The sequence below is a fragment of the Callorhinus ursinus genome, unplaced genomic scaffold, assembly GCF_003265705.2.
Source record: "Callorhinus ursinus isolate GAN/ISIS: 27379988/994484 unplaced genomic scaffold, GSC_fseal_2.0 scaffold11, whole genome shotgun sequence".
In the NCBI taxonomy this organism is placed as follows: domain Eukaryota; kingdom Metazoa; phylum Chordata; class Mammalia; order Carnivora; family Otariidae; genus Callorhinus; species Callorhinus ursinus.
The window spans coordinates 12,032,440-12,047,762 of NW_027397073.1; the positions used below are offsets into that span (position 1 = coordinate 12,032,440).

The 15,323-nt window shown below is 50.4% G+C and overlaps 1 protein-coding gene across 10 annotated transcripts; it reads right to left on the bottom strand.

Moving 5' to 3' along the window:
* Positions 1 to 1,092: 1,092 nt before the first annotated feature.
* Positions 1,093 to 15,323, bottom strand: SERPINB8 (serpin family B member 8). Of its 10 annotated transcripts, XM_025886472.2 has the most exons (9): positions 14,210 to 14,495; positions 11,606 to 11,771; positions 10,141 to 10,318; positions 9,009 to 9,146; positions 6,933 to 7,050; positions 5,814 to 5,837; positions 5,049 to 5,191; positions 3,123 to 3,275; positions 1,093 to 1,617 (listed from the first exon to the last, which is right to left on the bottom strand). In XM_025886472.2, exons 2-9 carry the CDS (start codon positions 11,713 to 11,715, stop codon positions 1,213 to 1,215), a joined length of 1,269 nt encoding a protein of 422 aa, XP_025742257.1. In that variant the 5' UTR covers positions 11,716 to 11,771; positions 14,210 to 14,495; the 3' UTR covers positions 1,093 to 1,212. The 10 variants fall into 10 exon arrangements, with proteins under 10 accessions (XP_025742257.1, XP_025742262.1, XP_025742263.1 ...); XM_025886477.2 differs by lacking the exons at positions 11,606 to 11,771; positions 14,210 to 14,495 and adding an exon at positions 15,180 to 15,323; XM_025886478.2 differs by lacking the exons at positions 11,606 to 11,771; positions 14,210 to 14,495 and adding an exon at positions 14,618 to 14,932.

The following is a 15,323-nucleotide window of genomic DNA, read 5'->3' on the forward strand; positions in this document are numbered from 1 at the left end:
AATTATCTTGAGGAGAGTTTATGGCAAGTAAGGGTAGAAAGAGCTACAGAAGTCTATGATTAACTTGCGCTAAAATGTTTGTAAGTTTGTATTTGCATACATAGAATAGGGAAGGATATACTTCATTGATAGGGATTTCAGGGGCACCTGGGTGGCTCAGTTGTTATGCATCTGCCTTCGGCTCAGGTCATGATCTCCGGGTCCTGGGATCGAGTCCTGCACCGGGCTCCCCACTCAGTGGGGAGCCTGCTTCTCCCCATGCTTGTGCTCTGTCAAATAAATAAAATCTTTAAAAAAAAAAATAGTGATTTCATAGTGGTAAAATTGTGGGTGACTTCAGCATTCTCTGGTACTTTTCAATAGTTTCCAAGTTGCTACCACAATACAAATCCTTTTTTAAGTCAAAAAAATACTGTAGGGAGGGCTGTGCATAAGCACGATGTGCTAGAGCCACACGTGGGCATATGTGGTTAAGTAGAGGGATGCTGTCCTGACAGGTGCCTCACATGAAGGTCCCGGGGGCGGGGCAGGGGGCGCTTCAGATGAAAAGGGAATGGAGGAGCCTACCTGGCACATTCAGAGCTCGGTCTCCTAGCACAGGCCTGAAGGTTTATGGCAAGAAGATGTGAAGGAGTTGTCTTCATGAGGGCCTGTGTGAGACGTGGGACATGCAGGGCAGTCTGTGTGATCCTGACAGGGCACAGGCACTTCATCTCAGCTGTCTATGAGCCTGGCAGGCTTTACTCCGTGGCATTCGCCTCTGGTGTGTGCAGTGGCGCTGGGCTCTGGCCTCTCCTCGGGAACCCGGCAGGGGAAGTGGGCAGAGCCCTGAGGTCACTGCAGGATGGGAACGCGTAGGAAGGGCTGGTTTGTGAATCCCTCACATGCTCCTCAAGACGCCCACAAACAGTGAGAACAGACGCTGAGGAGCAGGCCATCCTCTGATAGGCAGGTGAGGGCAGAGTCGATGAGAAAGAGGAGCTGCCCGAACCCCCCGAACAAGCACAGCTTTCTCAGCCCCAAACTGCACACGTGTGATGCCTCCGTTTTCTCAGTGGCCGTGGAATATTCAGTCAGGACGTTCACACAGACTTCCCAGGCACACACGCTTTATTTGGGCATTCAAACCATCACACCAGTTTGGTCACAGGAATCTGCACTAAGGCAGGTGGGCAGAAGCGAAAGGAGTGTGTTTACAGCAAGTGCACCTCCTTATGGGGAGCAGAACCTGCCACAGAACAAAATGCTCTTGGTGTTGTGGTGTGTGATAAAGAAAAGGAAAGGGTGGTCTGCACAAAATCTTGGTTCGGGTCTGCTGCACCGAGCATTCCTGACCACGGCTGTGGCCCCCGCCGCCTCAGTGCCCTCTTCATTCACCTCTACAAAGCACTTGTGTGCCACCTTGGACACAGGCACATTCTTCTTCGCCGACATTCCAGAAAAGTCTGCCTTGGCTTCCTCAAACGCATCAGTCATACCTAAACTTCGAAGAAAAGACTCCAAGTCATAACTCTCCTCCAGCTTCAATCGGGGAAGGAAAACTTGAACTTTATCCTTAGTCATCTTTTCTGGATTTGTCCAGGCTCTGAACTTCTCGTATGTTAGTGCTTTTTCCACCTGAAATAAGGAGGGGTCGAATCTTAAAATGGAGACAACAGCCTGGTGCTCCCCTCCCCACTCAGCCCCCCTCCCCTCCATGACACTGTCCAAGACAATCTACAGAGATTTTCCTGTACCACACCAACATTTTCCCTCAAATTCTCATCTTTTCCCGTTTTATGGATATAAGAGGAAAAATAGCTAAAAAACACTGAGAGAGGGGAGATGCTTTTTTTTTTTTAAACTATCTGTACCAAACTCATTTCAAATGTTTTTTAGTTTGGAAAGTTCTCATAACCAAGTGATTGTATCCATGTGATACACATTAGTATGAATCACAGATTTGTCTGACAAAAAAGAGAGTATGGCCCAGAACTCTGATGGGCAAGAGCAAGAAAATCAGGGATCCTCCAAACAGGAAGGAAGATGTGGCTTCCAGGGAGGGGAGAGCAGAAATGGAGAATTCAACAACACTGTGGCTTGTGGCATTCTTGTTCATCTTCTGCCTGCCCTGGCGTTCGCCTCAAAGCCTCCAAGACCCATCACTCGGTCTGTGTGTCCACAGTGAAAAAAGGGAAGAAGCTTCCACTGCTTCTCCCTCTTTTCTTCACCCAGGCGAATGTTCCTCTCCAGTGACAGCTGTGTGGACATTAGCTCGAATTCCCAGACTCTCCTCATTTTCTTCTTGAGTCACCATGACAGAGCTCACCTTTGACTTATGCCAATAGCTTTCCGATTCCACAGAGAAACCAGGGACACCGGGCAGGCCCCACCCTCGGCGTCCTGTGCACTGGTGTGCTGGAGCTGGCCTCCATCTCTGGCAAGAGTCCACTGTTAAACCCTCAGTCACCTGAACTCAGCCAGATGTCATAAATGAGGTCGTTCCCCACCCCCCGAGAGCCAGATAACAAGCCCACTAACTGGTCCTGACCTCCTTACAAATTTACTTTCTCCCACCCTGAACTGTGTTCCTTTTCCGTCATGGGAAGAAGGCCCTCTCCTCCTGTCCAAGAAAAATTCTTCACCTGTCCTTGAGACTCCTGCTACCCAAAGTGTGGTCCCTGACCAGCAGCATCTGAATCACCTGGAATCTCGTCAGAAACGCAAACTCTCAGGCTATCACCCCCTGAAGCAAAAATTGCCTTTTAACAAGCCACCCAGTGGATTCCTACGCATGTTATTGTTTCTCAATATGGCAAGTACTCTCCTTGCCTAGTACTTTTTTGTTCAGTAATTCCTGGGACTCGACTAGCCCCTCTTTCAGAGTAAAGCAGAGTGTTCTGATAATTTTGGAAGCCTCGCCTCTTAGCTTCCTGAGAATGGTCCTCACCACCAAATCCACTCCTGGATACATGCTCAGCAGAAAAGCAAACACAAGGTCACTCCAGAGAGGAGACGCTGTTCGCCAAGGACTCCTAACAACCCTCAACTGGAAATTCCTCACGTGCTACCTGATAGACGGAAATAGAGAAACGCACTCAGGCTGTCTCCACAGACGCTCAGACGCACTGGCCAGGGCTTACCACGGCGAGATCGGCGTTGTCATCCGGAAGCACGATGACCATGCTCAGCTCCTGCCCCGCGTATGGCAGCTCCAGCACCTGAGCGTGCACCTCATCCACATAACCCAGGTTAAATTTAGCGAGCTTAAACATCATCTGCACGGTCTTTTTCTCCTAATGAAAAATATGGAATTAAAAGCAGATCACCGAAAAATGAGCAAGGCTTACAAAAAAGGAGATAAATCTCATCTGCAGAACCCCTAGGTCCATGGAAGAGAATTGTTATTTCTGCGCACTATGCTGATAGACGCCAAACCCTCATTATTACATATTAGTATTTTTTTAAAGATTTTATTTTTATTTGACACACACACACAGAGAGAAAGAAAGAGAGAGACAGCGAGCAAGGGAACACAAGCAGGGGGAGTGGAGAGGGAGCAGCGGGCTTCCCGCGGAGAAGGAAGCCTGATGCGGGGCTCGATCCCAGGACCCTGGGATCATGACCTGAGCCGAAGGCAGACGCTTAACGACGGAGCCACCCAGGCGCCCCTACATATTAGTATTGAATACCACATGCTCTTGTCCCAGCAGATCAACTATTACCAGGTGGGAGAGAATAAAACTGATGAACTTAGACAGAAAACCCTACATTATTTTTGGAAGAAGCTGTGTTTTTCACTTCTGAGAAGATGCATTAGAGAAGAGCACTCCAGGGACCTTATAATTAAAGATTATTTATCCAAGTTAAGGGGAGAATTAACTAATATTCAGGTTTGCAGGCTGAAGGATGCGGTTAGAAAAGATGGATAGGCCATAGAGACTTATATTTTTATTCTGAAAAGTTGCTCAATTATATAACCGCTTCATGGCTTTGGTTTTCTTGGAGAGAGGACCTTGACAAGATTTGTAATGTCCACCATTTTTAAAGCTTGCATCAGATGTATTCTAGACTTTTAAATCTGTGTGCAAGGGGCGCCTGGGTGGCTCAGTCGTTAAGTGTCTGCCTTCGGCTCAGGTCATGATCCCAGGGTCCTGGGATCGAGCCCCGCATCCAGCTCCCTGCTCTGCGGGAAGCCCGCTGCTCCCTCTCCCACTCCCCCTGCTTGTGTTCCCTCTCTCGCTGTCGCTCTCTCTGTGTCAAATAAATAAAATCTTTAAAATAAATAAATAAATAAATCTCTGTGTGATATGCTATCATCAAGTTGATGGAAGCCAAATTTCAAGCTAATTGCTATTGATGCCAACCATCACCATACCCAAAAGTGAAGGGACAAAAGTGTTGTTAAAGTTAGGCTTTAAGTCTAGAGATCTGACGCCTGCATGATGACCACAATTACGAATACTGTAGTGAATACTGGAAATTTGCTAAGAGTGTAGATTTCAGGTGCTCTCATCACAAAAGTAATATGATAACCATGTGAGAAAAGTATATGCTAATTGGCTCGACCAAAGCAATTATTTCTCTATGTGAATTATATCAAATCATCATCTCACACACCTTATATACAGTTATTTAAAAAGATCCAAATATAAAGACAAAGTTAGCCTGAACATCTACTGAGGTTTTTTTTCTTGTGTTCAGAACTGTATGGCTAGGAGTTATAAGGCAATCTACAGGCACAGTTGTCACTGACATTATAAGAAGGTGTCTGGGTAAATACAGTGATAGTACAACACAAACATAATTCCAAGGGTGGAAGAAATTTTCTTTCAGTCCAAATAATATGGCCAAAGAGAAGAATCAGTTTGACACAGGATGCAAACACAAAACTATCAATATAAAAATGTTAGCTTCTCTCTTCCCCCTCCAATAAAAGATATAGAGGGAGTGTGAAATTCATTGAGAAATATAGTATGAAATACATTATTTTTTCCATTCATTCACAATCTTTCCCAGCACATTACTTTTAAGAAAGTTAGCAGTACACGCAAAAAATATTTCCCTACCTGGTTGATTGTGAAGGGCATCCCCCTTGTGTACTTTCTGTCAAACTGCTCATTCCACTTTCCTTTGAAATAGATGGCATTCACGAGGACCAGCTTAGTCAGTGGATCAACTGTCCCAGCACCCAGGATCTCCGAAATCTTACCTGCCAAGCATATCAGAGAAGTTTATAGCCATGTGGGGAAGAGGGGAGAGGAATAAACGTTCTTTTACAACACCACCACTCCTGACATCTGAAGCTTGGCGTGGTTGAACCAGGCTAGAATCCTGTCTTTCTGGAGGCCTGAGGAACAGGGTGATGGGATGTAATGCCGTGCACACACACCATGTGGCATATACACCCTGCTGGTCCCTACACGGCAATCTTGAAGCAGGCAGGTCAACTCTCATTTTGCCCTCAATTTACAGATGTAGAAATTTAGGTCAGAGCATTTGGCTGACATTTCGCCAAGGTCACATAGGTTCCAAGTGGCTGAACTGAGACAAGAGTCTTCCTTCTAATTATAAACTTCCCAACCTTGGTGCCATGATTTTCAACCACGCCGCTACTGGCATTTTCAGCCAGATCATTCTTTGCTGTGGGGAGCGTCCTGTGCATTGTAGGATGTCCCGCCAGTAGCATCTCCCCAGTTGGGACAACCAAAATGTCTTCAACCCTTGGCAAATGTCACCTAGGGGCTGATTCTGGTTGAGAATCATTGCTCCACACCAACCTTCAGATCTCATTTAGGTGAGGAGAAGCTTCCGAAGGATGAAGGAATACACACCTATAAATGGGTGAGGCCGTCCTCCTGGAGGCAGAGAATGGGGAAGGAATGCATGGGTGCAATATAGGAACCCAGACTGAGTTCTCCAATGAGACTGGGGACAAGGTGACCCCCAATATCCCCTATGGCTCTGATATTTGGGGGAAACATACTGGCAGTCAATCTGATGAAGAAGAAGTGAGTGATGTAGGGAGGGTGATGTAGGGAGTAGCCTCTCTGGCTTCCCTGAGTGACCCAGTACTGCTGGATCGACTGGAGAACAAGAGACCACCGCACATACAACGTAGGAAAACGTGAAAGGCTCTGCCCTTCCAACAGCCATTATTTTATTGGCTTTCAGTATAATCGTGGGCCCTGCCACTGCCGGACACACAGCAGGTGCACCCTAAAGCGCGCTAGGTGGGCACAGAAGAAATAAGTGATTTAACGCCCTCCCTACCCCCCACACACACTTCTGGAAGTCTCTCAATTGTGTTAGGTACTTCGAGTGCTTAAAAGCATGCCCTTCTCTGTACTCTGGCCAAGCACTGGCGGAAATATTCCTGGTAAGACAGAGTGTGGTCTGGACAGGGGAGGCCGCAGGCTCCACGAGCACTGCATTTCCAGGATCTGGGGCAAAGCTCACACTCTGAATGCAAACTCAGCCTCAGCCCCCTGACAGAGGGAGGAGACACCTGCAGACAAAACCAGCTGTCCTCACTACCACAGGGCGATAAGGGGAACTGCTGCCCAGCGTCTCAGGCAGGCCCAGCCTAACCTGAATGTCATTCTGCCCTCAGGGGCAGGCACCCCGACCCCCTCCCCTCAGACAGAAGACTGATGGGCCCCCAGACAGCAAGCCTTGCCTTTTTCAGGGATTTTCTAGCACAGTCCCGAGGGGAGTGGGTCTGAGATCCCTACACCAGGTTCATGGAGTTTTTAAAAAAATCACCACTCGGTGACCTCAGAAACCCGAGAAAAAGCAGCGAATTGCGTGGCTGGCCTAGAAATCCAGCAAACACACACAAACAGGGCCCCGGCTACAGGGCCCGGGGGGCGGCACCTTGGAGGCCACGCCCCCGCGATCTCGGCTGCCCCCCGCTTCAAGGAGCGGAGTCCCGCGCAGTGAACGTGCCTCACCCTCCGTCCGCTCCGTCACCCAGTCGTTTATGTGCCTCCGGCATTCTTCCGTGTCTTCAGCAAAGGACAGCTCTTCCAGCTCGGCCTCGTAGAACTTCTGGCAGGATTCCCTAAAGGGCTAAGAACACAGGATACCGAGTGTGCCCTCTAAGTTCCCACCAGCGTGAAAACGTGTTGTTTTTTTTTTTCCCCCTCTGAACCTATTTCCAGCGCGAGCTCTCGCCCGCACGGGGCATCCTGCACTTGAAGACTCATCCGGGCAACTGACAAGAAACGCAGGGCCCGCAGCCGCCAGGCCGCAGCCCGGGGGCTGAAGACGTGACACCGGCCCCGAGGCGGCCCGCGGCCCGCGGCGAGGGGCCGCGCAGGGACCCGGGGCGCTCGCGGGCTTCCAGAAGGCGGACGGCGGCTGGCGGGCATGCGCAGAGCCGCCCCCGGCCTCCCTGCCGAGCGCTTGAGCTCCGCGCTGACTTCCGGCTTGATTTTCTGTCGGCCTGCCTGCCTGCCAGCGACTCTGGCTTTGACCCGGTTTCGTATCACCACCACCAACCACAGTGTCTGAAATCTGTGAATGAGTGAGAGGCTCCCTAGTGGAACCAGATGATCCCCAGAAATCTTACAGGTCCCGGAGTGGCATGTGATAGGCCTGGTGGCGCCGTCAGGTGGGGAAGGGGCGGAAATCAGGGAAAACAGTGGCGAGGGGTGAGCCTTGGAATGTCAGCTGGGGTCAAGTCAGGAAGTGCCTGTGCCCAATACATGAAAACCCCAAGATAACTCACCTCACAAAAACTTGGTGTCAGATATAATGTGCCTGGCAATTGGCTCCCATCCTCCGCCCATCTCCTGTTCTCAAATATTTTAGCTTCTACAGAAGAGAGAAAATGTAGACAGAAAGGGGAGCCAAGCAACTGAGAAAATGGGAAGGTGGCTCCTTGTGTCCCCAAAACCCCCCAGTGACAATCCTCAAAGACCACGCTGACATCCAAAAGTGAACATCAGTTAGCCGGAAGATTCCTGGGATCCTTAGTGCTCATCCTAGAAGACCCAGAATTATCTCCGGTGATACTCAAGCCCAGAGCAGGCGACCTCTCTGGGGTCACACCCAACAGCAGCCAGGACAGGGACATATCTGAATCTCACAGAAAAATCCTTGGAACTGCCAGCCAGAAAGATGGCGGGTTTGCCCAAATCACTTCATTAATCTGAGGTAGCCAATACCCTGCAGGGTGTGCAACATACGTTTTTGGCCCTCACTCGTTGCGTGACGGCAGGCTTTTACTGGACTGGGGACCTTGAGAATTACATGCTTCAGTAGACAGGAAGTGCACAGATTTAAAACCTCAGCTTTATGGCCCAATTTTAACTTTCAAAAGACTACTCTGTCAGTAGCGTGGAAGAGCCTGGCTGGACCTGGAGAGATCCATCAGGACAGAATTAAAATAATGGTGCAGAAGATCCAGTGAGAGTGTGGACCGAGGCAGTGGTGACGGTGATTCAGAAGAGGGGACAAATTTAAGAGGACTTGAGAGACCGGCTCTGCAGGAACCGCCCAACAACCAGAGGTGAGCCTGGGGACAGCCGTGTACACACACGGACGATGTGGTCACTGAGGCACAGGGGACCAAGGGGGAGAAGCAGGTCTGGGTGCAGGAAGAAGGACATACTGAGATTGATATCTGGGAGGGATCTATCAAGAACAACTTTAAGGACGCCTGGGTGGCTCAGTCAGTTAAGCGTCTGTCTTGGGCTCAGGTCATGATCTCAGGGTCCTAGGACTGAGCCCCACATCGGGCTCCCTGCTTGGCGGGGAATCTGCTTCTCCCTCTCCCTCTGGCCCTCCTCCCCACTTGTGCGCTCTCTCTCTCTCTCTCTCTCGTCTCAAAAAAAATCTTAAAAAAAAACCCAGCTTTAAAAAGGACATAATTCAGAGGAAATCATAAAATTCAAAATCATAATTACAGAAGTACAACTCTAAGCACATTTTTAAGGCAACAGAATTATACTTTATCTCTGTTCTTCTGCAGTTTCTACCTTATTTGCCATTTTCTTAACATCCATGCGTGAGTTACAACTTACAGGAAGGAAATCACATGTCTTCTCTCCAAAGAGTCTGTTGGCAGTTCTGAGCAAGTACTGAGTGCAAGATTTGTTAACCTCCGTGAGAAGTGACCAGAAACCTTGGTGAATATCTCTGTCTCTGTTCAAACAAAGCGCCTGGTAACAGACAAGGACACGGACTTGTAACATTGCCATCTTGCTCCCACAAAGAGCTATCTGCAACGACCCCTGTGCTGAAAATCACAAAGGATCCCATCTTGAAAGGCTTTTGGTTTAACCCTCCCACAGCGCCTTTCCACGGGACACTGCTGACATTTGGGGCCACTTTGCGGCTGGGGCTAGTCTGTGCCTTCTAAGACATTTTGCAGCATTTCGGGCCTCTGCCCACTAGATGTCAGTAGCACCACTCAGACAACAGAGCTGTGGGGACAGTGGCAAATGTCGCCCCCAGGTGTAAACACACTTAGAAAGGCAGGTATGAAACTCAGGAGAGAGACAGAACAGAGCAAAGAGGTAGCTGGAATGAATCTAACACAACCCAGGGAATACGAGAATGAGCAGAAATCAACAGAAAATACTTCAACAGCAATTTCATGTAAGTTCTGCAGACCAGACTGGGACTTCCATGTCAAGTCAGAGTGGAAATTAAGGTTGTTCCTCTGTCTCCCAATGGCCCCAGTCCAAAGCCTCCCTCCTCCAGCGAGCTAGAAGAAACCACCGCCCCCCCAGCTGCCATGCCCAGAGGCACCTCCAGAGGGCACCCACGCGCCCCTGCTATCGATGGGGAGGTCATGTGCATTGGCAATGTTCTGGGACACTCACAAGACTGTCAAAGAAACTTAAGATGACAAAGAGGTTAAAGACAACTTCCCTAAAGTATTTGCCACTATTTCATTTGTAGCTCAGGTCCCACAGAACCCGTTTCAGATCAATCAGATTATACATTCCCTCTCAATAATTCCAGAGACCGAAGTCCACATCTGTGCTGCTTTCTTCTAGTGCATAATCACACACTAGAAAGAACCCATTTAACTGCAAGTTCATTCAAACAGCTGCATTTCAACTTGATATATAACGTTAGCCAAAACTTAAAATGTAACAAAGGTGAAATCTGGGGACTTCTTGTGGGACAGAATGCTAGCATGCATACCTGGGACATCTGGGTGGCGGTGTTTCCTTTGGCCCCCATGAAGACCATGGCCAGGGCAGAAGAGATGCTCAGAGGGGAAAAGAACACATTTCGGGAGCTGTCCTCTTCACCCAACATTTTTAATAAGTTGATGGCAAACCTGCCATTTGCTTCATGGAGATCCTCCATCAGGGAAGGTCTGTATGGAAAGCACAGCGTGGAGGCACATTAGCCACGCCCGCCGTCACGTCATCTGGCCATTAGCACCCCTGTCAGTGGACACCGGGGGTGCTCAGAAGAATAAATGCTCCCCCCCCAGACACCCACGTTGAATCTCCCAAACCTCTGTTATATTGCAAGGCATTAGGGACCTTGCAGATGTGACTGACTGAATTAAGGATCTTGAGATGGGAAGATTTCCTGCAGTATCCAGGTGGGCTCAGTGTAATCACTGGGTCCTTATAAGAGGAAGGCAGGAGGGTCAGAGAAGGAGATGTGACAACAGAAGGAAAGGTCAAAATGATGCAAGGCCATGGACCAAGGAATGCAGGGAGCCTCTGGGAGCTGCAAAAGGCAAGAAAACAGATTCTGCCCTAAAGCCTCCTGAAAAACATGCAACTCTGCACACCTATTTTGGACTTCTGACCTCCAGAACTATAAGATAATACATTTTTACTGTGTTTGGGCCTCAATTTGCAGTAAGGTGTTACAGCAGCAACAGGAAACTAAGACACTGGTTTCCCGGAGCCTCTTTGCTGCTCCAGTTGAAAACATTCTAGAAAATAAAAGGACAAATAGTCACCCATAATCCCATGACCCTGCAAGCTATCCTTTTTTTTCTCTATTTGCATATATATTTTTAACTCAAAAATTTTAAAGCTACACAAGAAAAACTGATTCCAGTTTGGAAAATCAGCAAATAAGCAATACCAAAAGTACTGGAATCTTCACCTAGAATAAGGGTCATCATGCATATGTTCATTTTTATCAACCAGCTGCATGGATTGCAGTGGATCATCACGTTATATTTCTTCTTTCAGTTTCACTGAAGACTAGCCAGGCCTCGCGGGGGGGGGGGGGGGGGGGCCTCTCCAACAGTTGAAAGCTTCTTCCTGAGATTTTTTTTTCAAGAGAAGACATAAGATGTCTCTGATTTAGGAAGAAAAAAAAAGGTGTGATGTCAAACAAACAAGTATAAAGGCTGCACTCTAAATACAGATTCTCCAACAGCTCCAACCAGTGCAAATTCGGGTTTAAAAGAAATGACTTAAAACATCAACCAAGGGGTGCCTGGGGGGCTCGGTATTTCCCCTGCTCATGCTCTCTCTCTCTCTCAAATAAATAAATGGGTAAATCTTTTAAAAATAAATAAACAAACAAACATTAACCAAGAGAATACAATGGTGACAAAGCTTTCACAGCAGGATGCTATACTTGACAGGTTATTTCTTAGAGGACAAAAATGAAAGTTTCTCACTGTCCTCACCCGGAGAAGCCTCTCCAGAGCATTCCGCTGCAGGGCTTGAATCCAAGGGCTGCAGGTGTGGGAGAGCCGATGCGTCTGCAGCGGACACGTCCCACGAGAGAGCGCAGCATCCAGCCTGCCTGCAGGCCACCTCCGGCCCCAAATTTCCTCGCCTTGCATTGGAAGACTTTTCAGAAAAGAAACAACTAGGAGCCAGGGGGAAACGCAAACTGCACGGCACTCGGCCTACCACAAGGTGGCACCAAAGAGACCCAGCGGAAGAGAGAATTCACTAACCTGGAGGTGAGGGACACACAGGCATCTGGATCGGATCCTACCTGAGCCTAAGTGTAGATATCACATCAATTCCAACTTTACATTTTAACTGCTCTTAATGTCAAATGCCTACTTCTGCTTTCTTCTACCTTTCCTCTTCCTTCAATTCATTTCCACATGGGCAGGTGCTGGTCAGTAGCACGGCATTTCCCACCAGCGTCTGCCCCCTAGCAAGGACACCCTGGCACACACTCGCCACTCTGGCACCTCGGGGGTGTGTCCCAAGTCACACTCGTGAAGACACAGGAGCTGGAACAGGATAACCAATGACTCCCTTTCCCCCACTTCTTCTTGGTGCCCCAATCTCGTGTACATTAAGCTTTTGAGAGGGTTGTACTTGACACAAAGTGGAACTTGCCCAATAAATCTAAAAAGAAATGAATTTCGGGGCGCCTGGGTGGCTCAGTCGGTTAAGCGTCTGCCTTCCGCTCAGGTCATGATCCCAGGGTCCTGGCCATGTGCGTCATGCTCCCTGCTCAGCGGGGAGTCTGCTTCTCCTTCTCCCTCCACCTCCCCCCTGCTCGTGCTCTCTCTCGCTTTGTCTGGCTAGCTCTATCTCAAATAAATAAATAAAATCTTAAAATAAATAAAATAAAAATAAAAAGGACTGCATTTCAATTTAATACAAAACAATACGTCTGGGTACCAGTGCACCATTCCACTGTGTCATAAAAACACAACAATGTGGAAAGGTTTGATTTCCAGCCTATAAAATGAATTGGCATTACACTAGTTTTTCTTTTACCGGTGAATGAGGTCAGGACAATGAAAGCCTGTCCTCGGCTCTCATAGGAAGAGCAGTGGGGTCTTGAAGCAGAAGCCTTGCGCTTCCAAGGATAAGACACTGCTCTCCTCCTGGAGCCCCAGAAAGCCTGTGATCTTCCCGCTCCACTCCGCCTTCCCACAGACACCTCCGGAAGTGAACTTATACAAAGAGCATTTATTATAGAACTTTCCTTATATAGGTTAGAGAAAAAATGAACAATAAAGGCCATAATTCCTGACGGGGCACTCCCACCCGAGGGAGACACACAAACACAAGTGTGTGGTTTCAAGCCAGCCCCACCCTCTGTAACCGGATAATTTACAAAGTGCTAAGGAAGCCCCCAGAGGAACAGAATAAATTCTCTTTAGAAGCTCAGGAGAAGGTGAGGGGCGAGCTGGCTCTCACGCATTGGGCAGGAGTGTGTGTGAGGCGGTGAAAGGGGAGGTGAGTGCCGCGGGGGCAGTGGTGGGATTGGCAGGAGAGAGACCGACCACCGACCGTGGCAGGTGGCGCAGGTCTGTGTGGGGCGGAGGGGCTGGGTCTCTACGGTTGGGTGACATGGGGTGCACTTGGACAAGAAGTCTGAACTTGAGCCATGGTCCGGAAAGGCAGGTATGGTTTTTAAACAAAATGTTCTATAGGAGCACAGTCTAGGGTTTTAGGGAACGCAGTGGCTCTCCACGAAGCCTGGAAAAAGGCCAGGGAGCCTGCTGGCCGCCATAGCTCGGCAGCTGCCAGACAGGGAAGCAGGAACCGAGTGCAAGGTGGCACCCCGGCGGCAGGGTGACCCATCACAGGAGGGACAGGGAACAGGGGTAGTCAGGGAGGACGTGGAGGCTGGTTAAAAACAAAACACCAGGCCCCAAAAACAAAACACCAGATGGAGTTGCTTAAGCTCAGCCCCAGATGCAGAAACTTAACTGAATGACAGTTTCGGCTCTCCCCGAAATGGAATCTTAAACCAGTCAATCAGGAACCGCCTGACCAACCCTAGTGAGGTCAACCGCCAGCCAGACCCCTGCCATCCACCAAAGGGAAATAACTTTGCAACAACCAACCCTCTGGCCAGTATAGCTTCCTTGTTACCACTCCCTTCTGCTTAGAAGTCTTTGCTTCTGTACAGCTCCTCGGAGTTCCTTTCTGCCTGCTGGACTGGATGCTGTCCCATTCGAATTCATCTGTGCTGCGATGAACTGAACTTTTTAATATGCCTCAGTTCACTTCTTAACAGACTCCTAGCTCACTGATGCTTGGGGCGGGCGTGAGCCACTGGAAGTTTCTATGAGGAGCCAGATGGAATGAGGAAGGTGATACATTCCATTTGAGATGTGCAGACTATGGTATGGTCCCTGGGTCCCTGTAACAAGGCAGCCAACCGATGTTTGGAAATACAGGCAGGTTACCGAGTCGGGCACAAGTCCCAGAGCAAGAGATTGGGGGCCCTTAGCACCCAGACTGCGGGAGATGCTAGGCAAACGGGATGAAATTACAAGGTAGAGAGAGGCGTAAGAAGAGAAACTCACCTAGTTTTTAAGAATTCCCGGTATTTGCAGGTAGGAAGAGGAAGAAGACAAGGGGAGGAAGCCCGGGGCAGCCTGAGGCTGGAGGAGGTGGACTGGCGGGCAGCACGGGCGGCGGCAAGCCGCAGGGGCCCCCGAAACAGCCAGGCCAAGGAGCGGGAGCAGGAGCTGAAGAGAATCTGGGAAGTGGGGAGTCCATCAAATTAATTACTGTGGCTGCGGACGAGGTGGAAACAGGCAAGGAAGCATTTTCTCAAGCGGAGGAAAAGCAGCCAATGAGGAGCGGGTGAAAGATGTGAAAGAAAGAATAAAGAAAGAAAAGCAGAGAATATGGAAGAAAAACAGGATACAGGAAGTAAGGGGAAGCCTGGGAGGGAGGGAGGAGGCAGAGGGAGGGGCCTCGGAGCCTACCGGCCTCCCCGCGGGAGGGGGCGCTGACCCAGCACCTCCCCGGAACTTGCCCAAGGCGCCCTGGAAATTCCAGGCGAGGCTGCTCCGGGCGCCCCGGTCTCCCTGCTGCACCCCGCGGCTGCTCCCACGCACCCTCCCCAGAGCTTCCGCCCGGCCGTCTCCGGCCACAGCACACCCCGGGCCTGGGTGACCGGCCTCTCCCTCCGGCCGGCAGATCGCGGCGCGGTGGCGTCGGCCGGCCGCCGTGTCCCTCCCAGTCGGGGGAAGCCCCTCCGCCCCAGGGCGAGTCTGCGCGCCGCGCTCCTGCGCCGGCTGCCTCGGCTGACCCCGCCTACCCGCCGCTCCGAGCCCCCCACGGCTGCCCCGCCGCCGTCCGGTCCGATCACCGCCCCCCCCAGCCAACAGCCTCCCCCCACCCCGTCCTCTCGCCCTCCTTGTCGCCGCTCTGCGTCCGCCTCCTGCCGGCCTCCCTCCCCGCCCGTGTCCCGCGCGCCGCCGCGCTGCCGGCAGGGGACGCCCGCCCCGGGAAGCTGGCGACCCGCGCGCTTCCCAGCCCCGGTACCCAGGAGATTCCTGCTCCGGCGGCGGCGGCGGCGGCGGCTGTTCCTCCAGCTTGCTGCCTGCTTCCCCACAGCTGCGGTCCCGGGCGAGGCTTCCGGCGGCTGACTCAGAGCCGTCCGGGATCGCTCGGCAGCCCTACGTGTCC